Source organism: Salvelinus namaycush, chromosome 18 (genome assembly GCF_016432855.1).
Source record: "Salvelinus namaycush isolate Seneca chromosome 18, SaNama_1.0, whole genome shotgun sequence".
NCBI lineage: Eukaryota > Metazoa > Chordata > Actinopteri > Salmoniformes > Salmonidae > Salvelinus > Salvelinus namaycush.
The window spans coordinates 32,025,641-32,043,976 of NC_052324.1; the positions used below are offsets into that span (position 1 = coordinate 32,025,641).

Sequence of the window (18,336 nt, forward strand, 5' to 3'; positions counted from 1 at the left end):
TTAGCTAAATACATTTCAACTCAGTTTCACAATTCCTGACATTTAATCCTAGTAAAAAATTCCCTGTCAGTTAGGATAACCACTTTATTTTAAGAATGTGGAATGTCAGAATAATAGTAGAGAGAATGATTTATTTCAGCTTTTATTTCTTTCATCACATTCCCAGTGGGTCAGAAGTTTACATACACTAAATTAGTATTTGGTAGCATTGCCTTTAAATTGTTTAACTTGGGTCAAACGTTTCGGGAAGCCTTCCACAAGCTTCCCACAATAAGTTGGGTGAATTTTGGCCCATTCGTCCTGACAGAGCTGGTGCAACTGAGTCAGGTTTGTAGGCCTCCTTGCTCGCACACGCTTTTTCAGTTCTGTACACAGATTGTCTATAGGATTGAGGTCAGGGCTTTGTGATGGCCACTCCAATACCTTGACTTTGTTGTCCTTAAGCCATTTTGCCACAACTTTGGAAATATGCTTGGGGTCATTGTCCATTTGGAACACCCATTTGCGACCAAGATTTAACTTCCTGACTGATGTCTTGAGATGTTGCTTCAATATATCCACATCATTTTCTTTCCTCATGATGCCATCTATTTTGTGAAGTGCACCAGTCCCTCCTGCAGCAAAGCACCCCCACAACATGATGCTGCCACCCCCGTGCTTCACGGTTGGGATGGTGTTCTTCGGCTTGCAAGCCTCCCCCTTTTTCCTCCAAACATAACGATGGTCATTATGGCCAAACAGTTCTACTTTTGTTTCATCAGACCAGAGGACATTTCTCCAAAAAGTATGATCTTTGTCCCCATGTGCAGTTGCAAACCGTAGTCTGGCTTTTTTTATGGAGGTTTTGGAGCAGTGGTTTCTTCCTTGCTGAGCGGCCTTTCAGGTTATGTTGATATGGGACTCGTTTTACTGTGGATATAGATACTTTTGTACCTGTTTCCTCCAGCATCTTCACAAGGTCCTTTGCTGTTGTTCTGGGATTGATTTGTACTTTTGACACCAAAGTACGTTCATCTCTAGGAGACAGAACACGTCTCCTTCCTGAGGGGTATGATGGCTGCGTGATCCCATGGTGTTTATACTTGCGTACTATTGTTTGTACAGATGAACGTGGTACCTTCAGGCATTTGGAAATTGCTCCCAAGGATGAACCAGACTTGTGGTCTACATTTTTTTTCTGAGGTCTTGGCTGATTTCTTTTGATTTTCCCATGATGTCAAGCAAAGAGGCACTGAGTTTGAAGCTAGACCTTGAAATACATCCACAGGTACACCTCCAATTGACTCAAATTATGTCAATTAGCTTATCAGAAGCTTCTAAAGCCATGACATCATTTTCTGGAATTTTCCAAGCTGTTTAAAGGCACAGTCAACTTAGTGTATGTAAACTCATGACTCACTGGAATTGTGATACAGTGAAGTATAAGTGAAATAATATGTCTGTAAGCAATTGTTGGGAAAATTACTTGTGTCATGCACAAAGTAGATGTCCTAACCGACTTGCCAAAACTATAGTTTGTTGACAAGAAATTTGTGGAGTGGTTGAAAAACGAGTTTGAATGACTCCAACCTAAGTGCAAGTCAACTTCCGACTTCAACTGTACATAAGTATTCAGACTCTTTACTCAGTACTTTGCTGAAGCACCTTTGGCATCGATTACAGCCTTGAGTCTTCTTGGGTATGACGCTACAAGCTTGGCACTCCTGTAATTGGGGAGTTTCTCCCATTCTTCTCTGCAGATCCTCTCAAGAAATCTGTTGTTCTGCCCCTGAACAAGGCTGTTAACCCACTGTTCCTAGGCCGTCATTGAAAGTAAGAATTTGTTCTTAACTTACTTGCCTAGTTAAATAAAGGTAAACATATATTTTTTTAAAGCCTGATTGGTGGAGCGCTGCAGAGATGGTTGTCCTTCTGGAAGTTTCTCCCATCTCAACAGAGGAACGCTGGAGCTCTGTCAGTGACCATCGGATTCTTGGTCAAGGCCCTTCTCCTCCGATTGCTCAGTTGGGAGCGGGCAGCCAGCTCTAGGAAGAGTCTTGGTGGTTCCAAACTTCTTCCATTTAAGAATGATGGCAGCCACGGTGTTCTTGGGGACCTTCAATGCTGCAGAAACAATTTTGGTACCCTTCCCCAGATCTGTGCCTCAACACAATCCTGTCTCGGCACTCTACGGAAAATTCCTTCAACGTCATGGCTTGCTTTTTGCTCTGACACGCACTGTGGGTCCTTATATAGACAGGTGAGGCCCTTTCCAACTCATCTCCAATCAATTGAATTTACCACAGGTGGACTCCAATCAAGTTGTAGAAACATCTCAAGGATGATCAATGGAAACAGGATGCACCTGAGCTCAATTTTTAGTCTCATAGCAAAGGGTCTGAATACTTATGTAAATACATTATTTTTTAATTTTTTATAAATTAGCAAAAATGTCTAAAAAGCTGTTTTCGCTTTGTCATTATGGGCTATTGTGTGTAGCTATAATTTATAACATTTTATTTGTACTTTTACCCCTATTCGTTATATCCAATTGGTCGTTAGTCTTTTCCCATCGCTACAACTCCCCTACAGACTCGGGAAAGGCGAAGATCAAGAGCCATGCTTCCTGCCGAACTGCACTGCTTCTTGACACACTGCTCGCTTAACCCAGAAGACAGTTGCACCAATGTGTCAGAGGAAACACTGATCAGCTGGCGACCGAAGTCAGCTCGCAGGCGCCCGGCCCATCACAATGAGTAGCTAGAGCGCGATGGGACAAGGAAATCCCAGCCGGCCAAACCCCCCTCTAACCCGGACAACGCTGGGCCAATTGTTTGCCGCTTCAAGGTCAAGGCCAGCTGTGACACAGCCTTGGATCAAACCCGGGTATGTAGTGACACCTCAAGCATCATGATGCCATGTCCTAGACCGCTGCGCCACTCCGGAGGCGTGTGTTGATTAACATTTTTAGAAATGTGGAAAAAGTCAAGGTGTCTGAATACTTTCCGAATGCACTGTTGATCTAAGAATCAAAAGACGTGTGGACCGCTCATGACACTCTGCTTTGTTTGCTATAGCATTCTGTGCTTCTTGATAAGGATACAGACTCAAGGGAGTGGCAAGGGTCCCTGAGCTGCCCATTTGAAGATAAGTGTGAACTTTGTATTGAAGGTGACTGCTTGGTTTCCTTGGTTTGGATTGTACTGGGCCTAGTCTGCCTCTGTAGCAAGCAAACACTTGACTCCAGAAATGACACATTATGCACAATAGAAGATGAACATACCTAAAGTGTATGTTGAAATGGCCTTGAACTTTGGGACATTCAGTTTGAGACCTCACCTTCCGCAGGGCAAGACTTAGAAACTATTCCCATGATTCTCATTAGAACTGTTCTCTGCAGTGAACTCTCCTGTTTGGCACACTAACTTCCTGTGTGCCCAGGATTGCATGGCATGCAGGGAGTGGGTGGCCAGGGCACTTTTTCTGTGCTGGCTTTAAGATATTTAAAGACTATGAGCAGCCACTGTATTCTTTAGGTTTAGTACATCCAGAGGATAACTGGGGCCAAGCTACTGTAGATTCATGAAGTGGTTAGTGGAAGAAGACATCTAAGCCATATTGTACAAGTGAGGAGAAATCAAAAGCATGAGAAACCATTGAGCTCAGAAATATGTAGTCGACCAGCATAACAGTGAAGTAGACCTAGTAGATCATATAACAGTGTATGAAGTATATATTTTGTCAAATGTGCACAGTAACTCACTCACTCAAGTTGAGACTTTAGCTGTACATTTATTTCCAAAAGGCTGCATATACATTTGCAAATTCTACTGTACAGAAAACATCCAAAATGTCCATAATTATATAGATACAATATACCACAAAGCTACCCTGGCAATACCAAACATATGCAGTATGTTTAGCACTAGAAAAGCTCTGCAGCCTATTGAATTATATAATCTTAAATACTTTTTCAACTAATACTTTTTTAAATGTATGGTTTTGCTTTGTTTCTTTTTTTTTCAGCCCCATCTGTACTTTACAACATTCACCATTTACAGTAGTTAAACAAGGCACAAGAATAGTGATATGAAGCCAAAGGCCATGCGTGATGTGAAATGGAGCATAGCAACATCCATCCTGATGAAGTCAGTGTGGAGCTATAGCATGCGTCCCAAATGATACCCTATTCCCTTTATAGTGCACTAGTTTTGACCAGAGGCCTATAGACCTTGGTCAAACATAGTGCACTCCCACTGGGCACAGACGTTCATTCAAAGTCTAGTTTTAATTTGCATTTGGTTGAGTTAACCTGAATTCAACGGAAAAAACAAATTCACCATGTCATTGGATTTAAGTTAAAAGTTAGGTGAAAAATACTAAATTCCCTTACATTGATTACTTTTTTCAAATCCATTCAGACTTCCAAGTTGATTCACTTTGAATTTTTTGATTGACATGACATGGATTATTTTTTGGATTCAACCAGTTTTGGCCCAGTGGGCTATAATGGGAATAGTTACCAACTCAGGGGACATTAAATCAGGGGTCCAACAGTAAACTCTTCAGCCTGTGACACACCAATCGTCGTCGTCAGCCTGTGACACCACAATCGTCGTCAGCCTGTGACACCACAATCGTAGTCAGCCTGTGACACCACAATCGCCGTCAGCCTGTGACACCACAATTGTCGTCAGCCTGTGACACCACAATTGTCGTCAGCCTGTGACACCACAATCGTCGTCAGCCTGTGACAACAAATACCCTTCAGCCTGTGACAACAAATACCCTTCAGCCTGTGACAACAATAGTCTTCAGCCTGTGACAACAATAGTCTTCAGCCTGTGACAACAATAGTCTTCAGCCTGTGACACAACACAAAGCAATAATAATACAGAGTATGTATGTATGGTTCAAAACCCAGTGGCCCACTTAATAAAATTTAAAAACTTAACTTCAACATTTAATACCTTAGATATGACTAGGCATGTATGCAATAGGCAACATTAAATAAAATAGTTAAATGCTATGTTTGGTTGTTATGATGTATTGTATTCCAGACAAATGCTCTTAATGCAACATTAGCCACTGTTTAGCACTACAACAGCACACCTGTTTCTGTTTTTTTCACCACTCTTGCTCACATTAGTACAGGGAATTGAAATTAAATTGCTAACAATTAAGAAAAACTATAATTTTCAAAACGTAAAGCTCACCCACTCACTAATCTATTCTATATCCAGCTGGATTGTATAACGATTAACGCTCAATTGATTAGGAGAGCATAGCGAATGTAGAAACCAAAAAGCAATGTAGGTTTCATGTACCCACTGGGCACACACTGGTTGAATAAGCGTTGTTTCCACGTCATTTCAATGAAATTACATTGAACCAAAGTGGAATAGACAATGAATTGATGTCTGTGCTCAGTGGGTAGTGTGTAAAATTCAGCTCGTCTGATCGTTGCTGTTGAGAGCAACATGCATCAATAAGGGCACAGTAGACACAGCTCAACACTTCAGCCACCGTTTTCCTTCTATAGTGCTTTTGACCAGAGCTCTGTAGTAGTGCACTATAAAGGGAATAGGGTTCCATTTTGGATCCATCCTCTTGTATAAGAAATTGCATATAACAAACTATGAGCTAACAGCGTTTTAGGTAGTTCAGAGGAGACTGCAACAGGTGTACAATGAACAAGTTGAGCGTTTTGTAAAATATAACTGCAGTGAGACACCTCTGAGCGCAATTTTCTAAAAGTATTTAGATCATTTAAAATCCTTGTGATTATGCTCATTGTAATACAAATGAAAGCATGAGTAACTACAAACAGGCATGATCCAAGCCTGTTGATGCTAAATCATATTGAACACATAAAAACAGAAATATGCATCATAAGAATTACATGGAATAAACAATACCATCCTTTGATTTACATGGAATAAACAAATCCATCCTGTGAATTATAGGGTACATGGAATACAATAAAGTACAGAAACACCATCCTGTTCCATTTTTTAGCTGGACATCTATTTTAAACGTGTTCAATACAGTGCCTATTGTTCAAACCAGTAATGCCACTGCATTCCTATGGCATTTAAGATGCGCCCCAAATGGCACCATATTTACTATAGAGCCCTATGGGCCCTCCTTACTTATAGAGTACAACAATATGTTAAACAGGCCTGCTTATTGTACCAGAAAGGCTTCCCATACTATTACACATTCTATCCACATCAGGGTTGGGGTCAATTCTACAAATTAAATTGTCATTCAATTCTCTTTTTCTGTCAATTCCATTTAATTGAATTCAAATTCCATGTCAGTCTTTGAATTGAGACATTTTCTCTGAATTCCAATGTTAGGTAAATTCCAATAATTCAATTCCTAATTCAATACTATCCACAACATTTCCACAAATTCAAATTAAATTCCTTCATGCTGATCATCAATGTTCCGACAGCCTAGCTATACTGGCAATATAGTACTACAGATTGAAAAAATTAAAAACAAATCCTACAGTCCATTTTTATACTATGTGCATGAATTCCATTAACTGGGAAATGTAAAAATATTGAATCCCAATTCAATTCAATTCCAAAGATTAAATGTTTTTACAATTCCAAATCAGTCTAATTCAAATTTAATTCTGTAACTTTAAGACTTTTTAAATTCAAATTTAATTCAATGTAAATTCTCCACTTCATGAGTGAATTCAAGAATTGAATTGTCTTTTTCAAATTAAATTGGAATTGACCCAAACCCTAATCCACATTCATGTCCTGTGTAGTTGTGAAGTGCTGTGCCTCTGTTGGGGGCCTTGTGTGTTGGGTAGATCAGCAGCTCTTTGACAGGTGTTAATAATGGTTGAAAGTGGGTGATAAGATGCAGAGATACACATGGCATAGTGCCAGGAAATGACATCATACAGCTCCTCCAGCTTTCTCTTTCTCCCCCAGGGTGGCCAAACCACAACTGTCACACGCATGCATGCACACAAACACACACTGCAGTACTGTAGCCTGACAAAGACATTTCCATCATTGTCAGGGGTTTTCCTTTAAAGATAAAGGATCCAGCCTGAATCATGTTAACAGTACATTGTCCTCACACAACCCACCACTGTACCGCCAGGATCTCTTTTACAATGTTACGCTGATACAGAAAAAAAATCTGAACATTACAGTAAAATGCATGTTATTAAACTCTGTACTGTTTATACCTGTTTCAGAGTGGTTTCTCCTATTTGAGACATTATTTGGAATTGATGACCAAGTATTCAAATAGAAACAAATACGGTATAGGTGTGATATGGGATACTTCCCAAATGGAACACCCTATTCCCCATTTAGTGCACTACTTTTCACTAGGTTCTATACGGCTCTATTCAAAAGTAATGCACTAGATGGGGCATAGGGTGCCATTTGGGATGCACTCACTGTAAATGCAGATGCACATGAGGGCAGTATCAAACCCTGGGGACGGTGACGAGCATTTCCACTTTTTGAAGAGCATTAGTGGGTCCTAACAGTGTAGAGGGTCCTCTATATCCTGAACAACAGAATAAGAAAACAAACTCAAATGGTCAGCCTGACTTAAGAATAGCATTAACTAGGAGGAAAAGAAGGGAGGGAATAGAACGGCGAAAGGCAAAACAGATGTACAGTACATCATCAGAAAGGGATGGATAAAGTTACAGTACACACAGCAATGACAGATTTTTTTTTCTTTCTGAGTGGTCATTTTTGCCTGTCATGTTTTTTGCTCTGTGAACAACAAACTCCATTCGCACACTGACATCCTATGGACCTTTTAATCCACGACCGAGTTAGCTGTCAGTCGTTATGTGCATATATGGATATGCATTACACTGGGCTTGTTGGGATCTATGTAGGAGGAGACAAGTCAGCTAGTATACTCAGGGACTGAGTTAGCCGTCTCATGATTGGTGAGTTCACCCATTCCACACACTGAGTTGTCTGGGCTTCCTGTTCCAAAATGATGTACCGAGTCTGATTCAGGTTCCTCATGGCTCTTTGCTACAGTGCTTTTGGACTGGATCTTGCCAATTTCCTCCAGAGCGCTTGCCAGAGAGTCAAGGTCACCAGTGTCTTGGTGTCGTGCCTCCCACAGGCTCAGTATGACGGCAGAGGGGCTCTGTTGCTTAGCAAAATACAACAGGTTCCTGGGGGAAGGAGAGAAACGCATTAGTGGACAAAGTGGTAACAGCGCACTTAGCAAAGTGAACAACACTTTTGTTTATAAAAAACAGTTGTTTATAGATCTTTGTCTTCTATGAGATAGAATTCTGTGTTTCATCACAGTGCTGGTTCCTAATCTCAGCAGGGAGGGACTGACATTGTGCTGGAAAATGTTTCTCTAAGACTAGACATACTGGACATGATCAGGGATATCTTGAAATATCTAAGTAAGTCAACTGTAAGGTAACATTTGTGTGGAAGAAGTGAATTTCGAGTTAGAGCTGAATATGTAGGCATATGACAAATGTACTCTGTAGGCTTATGGGTGCTTTGCGCTAACAGCTTGCAATGTGTCTATTACAGATATCCATTAGATCCAGTGGAGGGCACACTTTCACTACAAAACAATGGTTTACCCCTCCCTGCCAAAAGCATATCACCCTCTGTGAATGCAGTCATTGATGTGCCATCAGACTCAATTAAAATGAGCTTAACATGATAAGATATAAAATGAGGACAGCTGATCAGGCTCATTTGGAACCACTAAAGTCTCTCAAATACCTTCTGCTGTTTGTTCAAGCAATCATTGAAACACCCCGTGAGACATGACGGACAGTTGGTCTGCATCTCAAATGGCACACTATTATTCCCTATTTAGTGCCATGGGGCCCTGGTGAAAAGTAGTGCACTACATAGGGAATACGGTGCTATTTGGGATCACAGCCTTGGACACACACCTATCTAGATGGAGTTTCTGGGCTAAGAGCTGCCAGTCCTTTCCCTTAGTGTTGGCAGTGTCGAAGGTGGCACAGATCCTCTGGTGGATGGAAAGGGGGATTTTGAAGGCCTTGGGTCCCGTCTGTGAGGTGACGGTGCAGTCTGTCTGCATAAAAAACAGGACTGACTCCTTCTTGCTCTACAAAGGCAAAACAGACAAAGGGGAGAGGCAAAACACAATGTCACAGTTGTCAAATATAATTAAATTACATTTGTATTTAACAAAAGGGCTGTTGGGATACACAGGACCAAGAATAGTCAGCTCACATTGATATATTCTATCTGCCCTCTGTTTTATAAAGAAACACAGTATGCATCCCAAATGGCACCCTATTCCCTATATAGTGCACTAGATTTGACCAGAGCACTATAGGGAATAGAGTGCCATTTGAAAGACAACCACTGCAGACCCTGAGGACAGGCTGTTCAGCCAGCAGAGGACACTGACTTTATTGAGGTTAAATAAAGATTGTATGTATGGATTGTGGGAGAAAAATGTCCTCCACACACGGAGAGCCAGGCTCACCTTTGCCACGGATGTATAGACCTGCAGAATCTGCTCGTGACCTTTGACCTGCTTCACGCTAATCTTGCAGGAGAACTGGGTGGTGGTGGGGCTGTATCTCTCCAGGGAGAAGGCACAGTGCAAGGGCTGCTGGTTGCTGCACCACACTTGGGAAAAGGAAAATTCCTGCATGGCGAGAGAGAGACGGAGTGAGAGAGGAGGAAGACAGAGGCAAAACAGGATGAGATATCTGGGTTTCTACAGTATTATTCCTCTCCAGAAGATGACTCAGCTCCTATTCTATCTGTCACATGGGAAGGTCTCATATGCATACGCAGACAAAGTAGTGTGGTAAGAGGATGTTTGAGGGGTTTGAAGTCGCGCAGCGTTATGCAACGATAGCATTGTGTATGGAAATATGCATTTGTACTGTAGGGAGAGGGGGAGGGGCAAATCCCACTTAATTCTGATAATGGAAGTCCGATCGCGAGCTAAGTATTACACGCGATATCCGGGAGCGAGGGAACGACGAACGGGAAAATGATTGCCTTTGATACATAATTAATTTCTGCCGTGGGCACATCGGCAGGGAAACGTCCTTGACCTCACGCATGCTCCCTTCTTCCATCTCTGCATAATAAAGTGACCTGTAAACTATTCACAATAAGGATATGCATCCCAAATGGCACCCTATCCCTGATATAGTGCACTTCCCATAGAGCTCTGGTCAAAAGTAATGCACTATATAGAGAATAGTGTGCTATATGGGACTCACCTATGGTGATAGGGACCATGGCTAACTGTACAGTAAAGAAAATGTAAACAGCCTTTTTGCCTAAAGAGGACTTAACCCCTTGGCTTTGATCATCAGATCCTCCACGATGCGGGATGGATGCAGCAGTTAATGGTGCGCTAGGGGAATGATGTACGTGGAGAGGCCAGGTCATTTTTAGCATTAAAAGCTGTCTTGATGTACTGTATGGTGCAGGCGAGAGCCATTACTCTCCACCTGCTCTATGAAAGGGGGAGGTTCACAGAGGTAGTCTCCCTCCAAAGATCCTCATAAATAAGCCAAGAGGAAGTGTCTGTCTGACGGTCTGTCTGAGGCACGCCATCCTACTTCCTCGCCCCACTCACAGTTGTTTTGGGGGCAATTATAAAGCCTATTGGAAAAACAAGCACAACCATTTTAAAGTGAGCGGTAGTTAGAAGGCAATATTAGCTAATCAAAAGAGAACCTTTGCGCTCTCCCAGAAGCTTGGCCGGTGCGTAAATCCACAAATTCAGACAAACGAAGAGGTGTAATGGGTTCGTGCTCAAATTTTTTTGGCATAAAGCTTACTTCCTTATTCAATGTAAAACAAATGTACTGCATCAGGGATAGCGTACACAGACGTTTCACCTTTACAGCCTTCTTCAGTGTGTAGGTACAATTTTCTTGAATTCAAAACAGCCTTAGTAAAGAACTACAGATGAGCAGCATTGAATAATTAAGCTTTGAATAATTAACATTGACTAATTACATTGAATAATTAAGCTTTATGCAACATTTTTGAGTGCGAAACGATTATACCTCTTTGTTTGTCTGAAGGCAATATTAGAAAACATATTTACAGAGGAAGTACTGACCTACATTTCTGCCCAGTGTTCACACACATGTACCAATAAAGGTAAACAACCTCCAGTAAGTCTGGTTGTATCCAAAATGTCAACAATCTGGCAACAAATAACACATGTATCTTTCCATGCTCAGATTTCCAGTAATGTATCTGAAATCATTCAGTGCTCAATCTGTATGTAGTTACAGTCTCAGTTACCTGACACGTGGTAAAGGGTTTAATGTTCCATAGAAACTGTGGGACATCCTGGATGGAGACCTGGAGGCTGAAGGTGTTCCCTCTGAAAGGCAGAATCTTGGGTTCCTCCAGGAGCTGTCCTCCTCTACAGGTCTCTGTGGCCACCACTCCCTGGGGACAGATGGATAAAGAGACAGAGAGAGAGAGACAGACCAATAGGACAGTTATCACCACAGTTTACATCCCAGTTCACTGCCAACCAACTGTTTAGTGATTGATTCTTGCTCTGGTGGATCCACAAATCGACTATCGCAAACATTGTCAAAACCTGAGCATTATCCTCAAGTCAAGAGTGTCCTTAAATTACATTAAAGAATATAAAAAAATACAATTCTCATTAGCAGCTATATCAAATGTGGAGCCATACAAGTTGGAAGTTTCAATTTAATCCATTGGATGAGCATGTATCGGCTAAATGCCGTCCACCAAATTGAATTTGGAGTGATGAAAGAGCTCTTTGATTTGAGGCTGAAGTTATTCATCTGGCATCATTGCTCTCAGTTTCTGTGGCTGTTTTTCAGACATTTCAATCACAAAACAATGTCTGTGTGCGTGCGTATTGCTTCTTCACGGTAGGTGTTAAAAACAATCCAACATTGGCAATGTGATCATAAAACATGCTTGAAAATTTCTCAAATAATACAAATACAATGACAACAGGGAACCTGCTGGATGAAGTACCCTCCATCTACCTTTGTCTTTAAACACAGTTACATCCTGGACATCATTGAACTCAACTCTATGGTTGTCCAGTAGATCACAGAGCTTCCTATTAAAAAAAATCATACTCAATATCCATCCAATCACTTTAAGGGCAAATCATGGCCATTGTCTGTGACCTTGAGAAACGACACCCCATTCAATGCAGCAACATTTCCCCATCCCCCGTCTTTAAGATCATCATTGCTTGGACAAATTGTATTATGTAATCTGTAACTATGTAATCTACAGATTCTGTATTCCCTATGCAGACTAGATGGTTGTTTGCCAGCCCAATCCTAACATTGTATGGCCGCTGAAGCCAGAGTAACAGCTACATTCAGAAGGAAATCTCTCACTGAAATGAGATCCTTAATATTATTATCAGGAGCATCCTATTAATCTAGGTCAAGGATATGACCAGTGATTTACTGTGTCCGTCTATAGCCAGAGTTTGAACAACATGAAGGAGAGTGAGTGTGATTGTAGTCGACAGAGACCCAGGGGACAGAGAGGGCTGGCATCTGCTCGGCAGGCTGCGCAGGGGATGGATTCATAAACCAAATCCAAAAAGCATTTTAAACCCAGCTGCCAGTGACTTCTGCTAAATCACAGGAACACAAGCTGAGTCACTCCTGAGGCCTGTTCTGTTCTATGTCTCAGGGGAAGTGAGGAAGTTTAATTCCCTGACGCTAGATGAGAAGATATCGATACACACATTTACATGCTTTATTGAATTTGAATTTACTCAGAGTCACATACAGTACAATATGACCGAATGATCGGAAGGCTAATGCGTAAATATCAATGTTTGTGGTCCTCTATCCTCTACTGCCTGAGCAAAATCACTGTAATCAATACTGCGCTTCATATGATTGCACAGGAAAGCCAACGGCAATCATTGAAAATAACCAACCCCCCACAAACATTCGAAACAATGATAGCACCTGAAAGGCGTGTGGCGTGTCGTCCACACAGTAGACTCGGAGGCTGTAGTCCATGGGGGTGGGCCCCATGCTGCCAAACACTGCTAGCTTCAGCCTCTTCACAGCTGCCTGGGTAAGTGGTTCACCAACAAGGGCATAGGAGCCCGGCTGGTCCAGCAGCAGGTGGCAGCTACTGGAGTCCATCAGGCAGTAACAAGATGTTGACTCATCCTCCACTGACATCACTTCCTGGAAACACAGAACATAGAACACAACACAGGTCGCTTAGCAAAAGAGGATGATAAGACAATTTAATTTAGCATCATTACATTTGATTATACTGATAATAAATACTAGAATTATGCTCTGTGGGCTGTGTGTGTATTGTATGTGTATTTGTTCTGCATCTTTTATCATGTTGTGTCATCATGAGACCATTTCAATGTTTGGTTCTAAGTTACATAACGGAAATTAATATAATGTGCATAAAGTTGTTTTCAAACGGGAACAATATCTACTTATAAGCAGTCTCTGAAGTATGTGATAGTCAGCTAGGAGATGGTAACATATCTCAGAACACCAATCAGTCAATACGAACAATACACACATGCTTTATTTATGAACATGACAGCAGTAGGCCTAGGTGTGAAACACTTATTTTAAATGCCAATTAATAGATTCAATATTTTTCTATTGGGCAGCCTATAATTAAGCAATATGGCACGAGGGTGTGTGGTATATGGCCAATATACCACAGCTAAGGGCTGTTCTTACGCGTGACGCATCGCGGAGTGCCTGGACACAGCCCTTAGCCGTGGTATATTGGCCATATGCCACAAACCCCCGAGGTGCCTTATTGCTATTATAAACTGGTTATCAACGTTATTAGAGCAGTAAAAATACATGTTTTGTCATACCGTCATACCGTATACGGTCTGATATACCACGGCTGTCAGCCAATCAGCATTCAGGGCTAGAACCACCCAGTTTAAAACATCAATTATAAACTGGGTGGTTCGGGCCCTGAATACAGCCGTGGTATTCAGACCATATTGCGCCATGCCTAAGAACACCCCTTAGCCATGGTATATTGGCCATATACCACACCTCCTCTGGCCTTATTGCTTAATTATACCCCAGACTACAGTATCCACCCCCTCTTCTATAAGAACAAAAAAAGAATGCCAATCTGGCAGAAAATTGGAAACAAAAAATTTACACATTTACATTTACATTTAAGTCATTTAGCAGACGCTCTTATCCAGAGCGACTTACAAATTGGTGCATTCACCTTATGATATCCAGTGGAACAACCACTTTACAATAGTGCATCTAACTCTTTTAAGGGGGAGGGGGGGGTTAGAAGGATTACTTTATCCTATCCTAGGTATTCCTTAAAGAGGTGAGAAACAAATGAGAAACAATGAAGGACCAACGAATGTTAGCTAGTATCTACCAATTTTGCTGTATGTTGTTAGTCTGTGTTGTGTTGAACCTCTGGTTGCAGAGAGGGGTAATGAGACGCAAGGCTGAGCTACGTAAATTAGACGCCTGGCTCATCCTCAGGGTCATTAGCAGAGCAGAGCAGACAGAGGGCTACCCGCGTCCTAAATAGCATCCTATTAGCTTTATAGTGCACTACTTTTGAGCAGAGCCCCTGGTCAAAAGTAGTGCACTATGCAGGGTACAGGGTGTCATTTGGGATGTGACCAGAGAGCTATGCTACCCCACCACCCAGAAGACTGACTGGAGTTCAAATCATGACTCACATCACATACACCATGTCATTAAATGTCATACACGACTTTAACCGGTATTTAATGCTATTACTGTATGCCTTTTTGAGTTATGATGGTCATGAAAACTTTTCATGTCCTTTGGCTTGATTTTTATGAAAGGACTCATTATTTCTAAGAACCTCTGAGGGGTCACCTTGCTTTTGAATACTAAGAGTAAAAAGCGACATAAGTCTTATATACATTTTAGCATCTACTTCAGGGCTCTCTCTTTTCCCTTTGTAGTAGCATCTTGAGTAAAATAGGGAGAGTATATTAAGGCAGAAAATACTATTAACTTGACCAGTTGATCTAGCAGTGAAAAACAGCATAACTGTGCCACCTCTAAAAAGCCCTTGCAAGGTCAAGCAAACATCGAGCCAAGCACAAAAGATTCATTCAGTGTTGTCTGAGAAAACAGTGTATCACTTGAAGAACACGTCAAAGCAGTACAAATCTTAGCTAGAATAATCTCCAGATTGTCTGCAGGGTCTGAAATCTGCAGCAATGCATGTTGCATATCCGAGAAAGATTATAGGCTACATTCCAAATGGCACCCTATTCCCTACATAGTCGGGTCAAAAGTAGTGCACTATGTAGGGAATAGGGTGCTATTTGGGACACCGTTAGAGAAGGGCCAGGGAGAAACATGAAGTATTTATGAACTGACGGGGTCAGGAGGCAGCCCTTAATTGAGACAAAGATCCCTGCCGCTGTCTCATTGTATCCTTGCCCAGGGTAAGCAAGCCAGTGATACATGCAAAGACTGCTACACCTTGTATAATTACCTTACACACAGCCCACTTCCATTGGTTGTAACAACATTATTTAGGACAGACTGGGTGCAGGGGCCGACTGAGGATAATCTAGTGACTGTTGGTCTTCTAAATAACAAGCACTGTTCTTAGCACTGACACCACATAACAGCCTGGGGCAGAACTGCACTAGTCATTATTCTGACCCCTCTGTTCAGTCTGCCAAAGCACTGTCAGATGTACACTTCTATTAATGCCTGCCTGGACATGCTCTTCATATTTTATCTTACACTTGTTTTGTAAAAAAACAAAAACATTCTTATTAACAAATAATGCAAAGAGCTGGCGCTGGTAGTTCCTGCAGAGCCTCTGGGTTGTGGGTTAACAGCCCCTTGGGAATGTACAATGACAATATGGGTTAACACTGTAGAAATGTCTTTCTCAAAAAGACAACACCGTGGAAGTATTAGACATTCCTCAGGTGAACAGTGCATACTGTGAAAAACAACAAGAATGCTGAAATATATATCAACTACTACTAGCAACTTCACATGGGAAAAAACAAATACTGTGGAGGGGGGGACCTAGTGTCTCAACGACAGTGCTGAGAAAAACAGAAGGTAACAAACCATTGTCTAACAATTACTGAATAAGCCAGTGAGTGTCAGGCAGCCTGATTCACGTGTCTGTTCAGTGAAACATTCCTGAGCAGAGGGAGGTGTCTAGGAGGCAGGGGCGGCAGTCTGTGCATCCCAAATGGCACCCTATTCCCTATATACTGAGTGTATAACATTTTAAGAACATTTGCTCTTTCCATGACAGCCTGACCAGGTGAATTCAGGTGAAAGCTATGTGCCCTTATTGATGTCACCTGTTAAATCCACTTCAATCAGTGTAGATGAATGGGAGGAGACAGGTTAAAGAAGAATTTAAGCCTTGAGACAATTGAGACATGGATTGTGTATGTGTACCATTCAGAAGGTGAATGGGCAAGACAAACGATTTAAGTGCCTTTGAACGGGGTATGGTAGTAGGTGCCAGGTGCACTGGTTTGAGTGAGTTTTCCACGCTCAACAGTTTCCCGTGTGTATCAAGTTCACCAGCTGGGCCTCCAGAGTGGCACAGGGGTCTAAGGCACTGCATCACAGTGCTAGAGGAATCACTACAGATCCGGTTTCGATCCCGGGCTGTGTCGCAGCCGGCAGCGACCTGGAGACCCATTAGAAGGTGCACAATTGGCCCAGCGTCGTCCGGGTTAGGGCAGGGTTTGGCCAGCCGGGATGTCCTTGTTCCATTGCGCTCTAGCGATTCCTGTGGCGGGCCAGGCGCATGGTTGCCAGTTATCCAATGTTTCCTCCGACACATTGGTGCGGTTGGCTTTTGGGTTAAGCAAGCAGTGTGTCAAGAAGCAGTGCGGGCCAGGCGCATGGTTGCCAGTTATACAATGTTTCCTCCGACACATTGGTGTGGTTGGTTTTCGGGTTAAGCAAGCAGTGTGTCAAGAAGCAGTGCGGCTTGGCGGGGTCGTGTTTCAGAGGACGCATGCCTCTCGACCTTCGCCTATCCCGCGTTCGTACAAAAGTTGCAGCGATGGGGCAATTGGATACCACGAAATTGGGGAGAAAAAGGGCAAAATTATATATTTTTTAATAAATAAATGGTCCATCACCCAAAGGACATTCAGCCAACTTGACTGTGGGAAGCATTGGAGTCAACATGGGCCAACATCCCTGTGTAAGTTTTTCGACATCTTGTTGAGTCCATGCCCCAACCAATTGAGGCTGTTCTGAGGGCATAAGGAGGTGCAACTCAATATTAGGAAGGTGTTCCTAATTTTTTGTACACTACAGTGCACTACTTTTGACCAGGGCCCATAGTCAAAAGTAGTGCACTATAAGGGAATAGGGTGCCATTTGGAACACAAACGGTGAGTCCAGGTCAGTGGGGGGGCCATTTCCATGACTCTTCCCCGATTGCCTCACGTCCACACCCATTTCAGCGTGTCCAGAATCCACCGATCGATACTGCCGATGTCTAACGAGGCCTTTTGCCCTGTCGTTACCCTGTCTGACAGACACAAGCCGTTTGTCTTCTCTGCTATTACATCCTGCAATTGTAAAAAAAAATCTCCAGCGCTCTCAGTGTTATTCCTCTCAGGCAGGCTGTGCCTGTCAATGAGCAGGGAGGCCACTTTAGATAAATCCTCTTATCAAGTCACTGGCGATGTGCTTTGATGCCGTATAGTTTTTACACCTTTCTCACTATCTATCACCAGAGTGCGTCTGTCTGGCAATGTTCCATAGTGAATCATGTAACAAAACAGGTCGCGGCGAACACAATATGTTCACGAGTGGGTTTAGAATGTTCAAATAATGACAAGTGACAGTTGGGATGCAAGTGAGCATCATCTCAATTCTCATTTAGCCCAAAAACAATGGCAGACTGGAGTGATCACTATCAAACACATCAGCAAGTGGCCCCTCAATAAAGGGATTAGAGGCCAAGTGTTCTCTCAACATACCATTGGCAACGTCTTGTCCTATGTAAACAATTCCGAGGTGCTGCAATGGGCAGGTCTTTCTCACTGTCTGGAAGTGCTGCTGGTACGATTGGATAGAGGGCCACAGCGCAGCTTTTTTCCGTGCATTACCATTTTCCCTAGGTGTTACCATCCCATATTAGTTGGCATGACTGGGCATGTTTAAAATGAAAACACTTTGACCAAAATGATGCTATGTACACGTTGTAGAACATTTTTACACATGAGAATCAATTTTTTTGACTAATATCGATGCAACATTGGCCATTTTCAACCAGATAATGTTTTTTTATTATATTTCAGCTGCCCTTTAAAGGCGCTTCTCTT

At 42.3% G+C, this 18,336-nt stretch overlaps 1 protein-coding gene across 1 annotated transcript in view; it reads right to left on the minus strand.

Moving 5' to 3' along the window:
- Nucleotides 1–3,758: 3,758 nt before the first annotated feature.
- The window catches only part of LOC120063363 (netrin receptor UNC5D-like), a 280,363-nt gene continuing 265,785 nt past the window's right edge, over nt 3,759–18,336 (minus strand). The window contains exons 13-17 of the mRNA XM_039013708.1: nt 12,962–13,189; nt 11,277–11,426; nt 9,481–9,645; nt 8,915–9,093; nt 3,759–8,161 (exon numbers count right to left, since the gene is read on the minus strand). Coding sequence (XP_038869636.1) covers nt 7,882–8,161; nt 8,915–9,093; nt 9,481–9,645; nt 11,277–11,426; nt 12,962–13,189 — 1,002 coding nt within the window. The 3' untranslated portion in view covers nt 3,759–7,881. The remainder of the gene's footprint in view (nt 8,162–8,914; nt 9,094–9,480; nt 9,646–11,276; nt 11,427–12,961; nt 13,190–18,336) is intronic.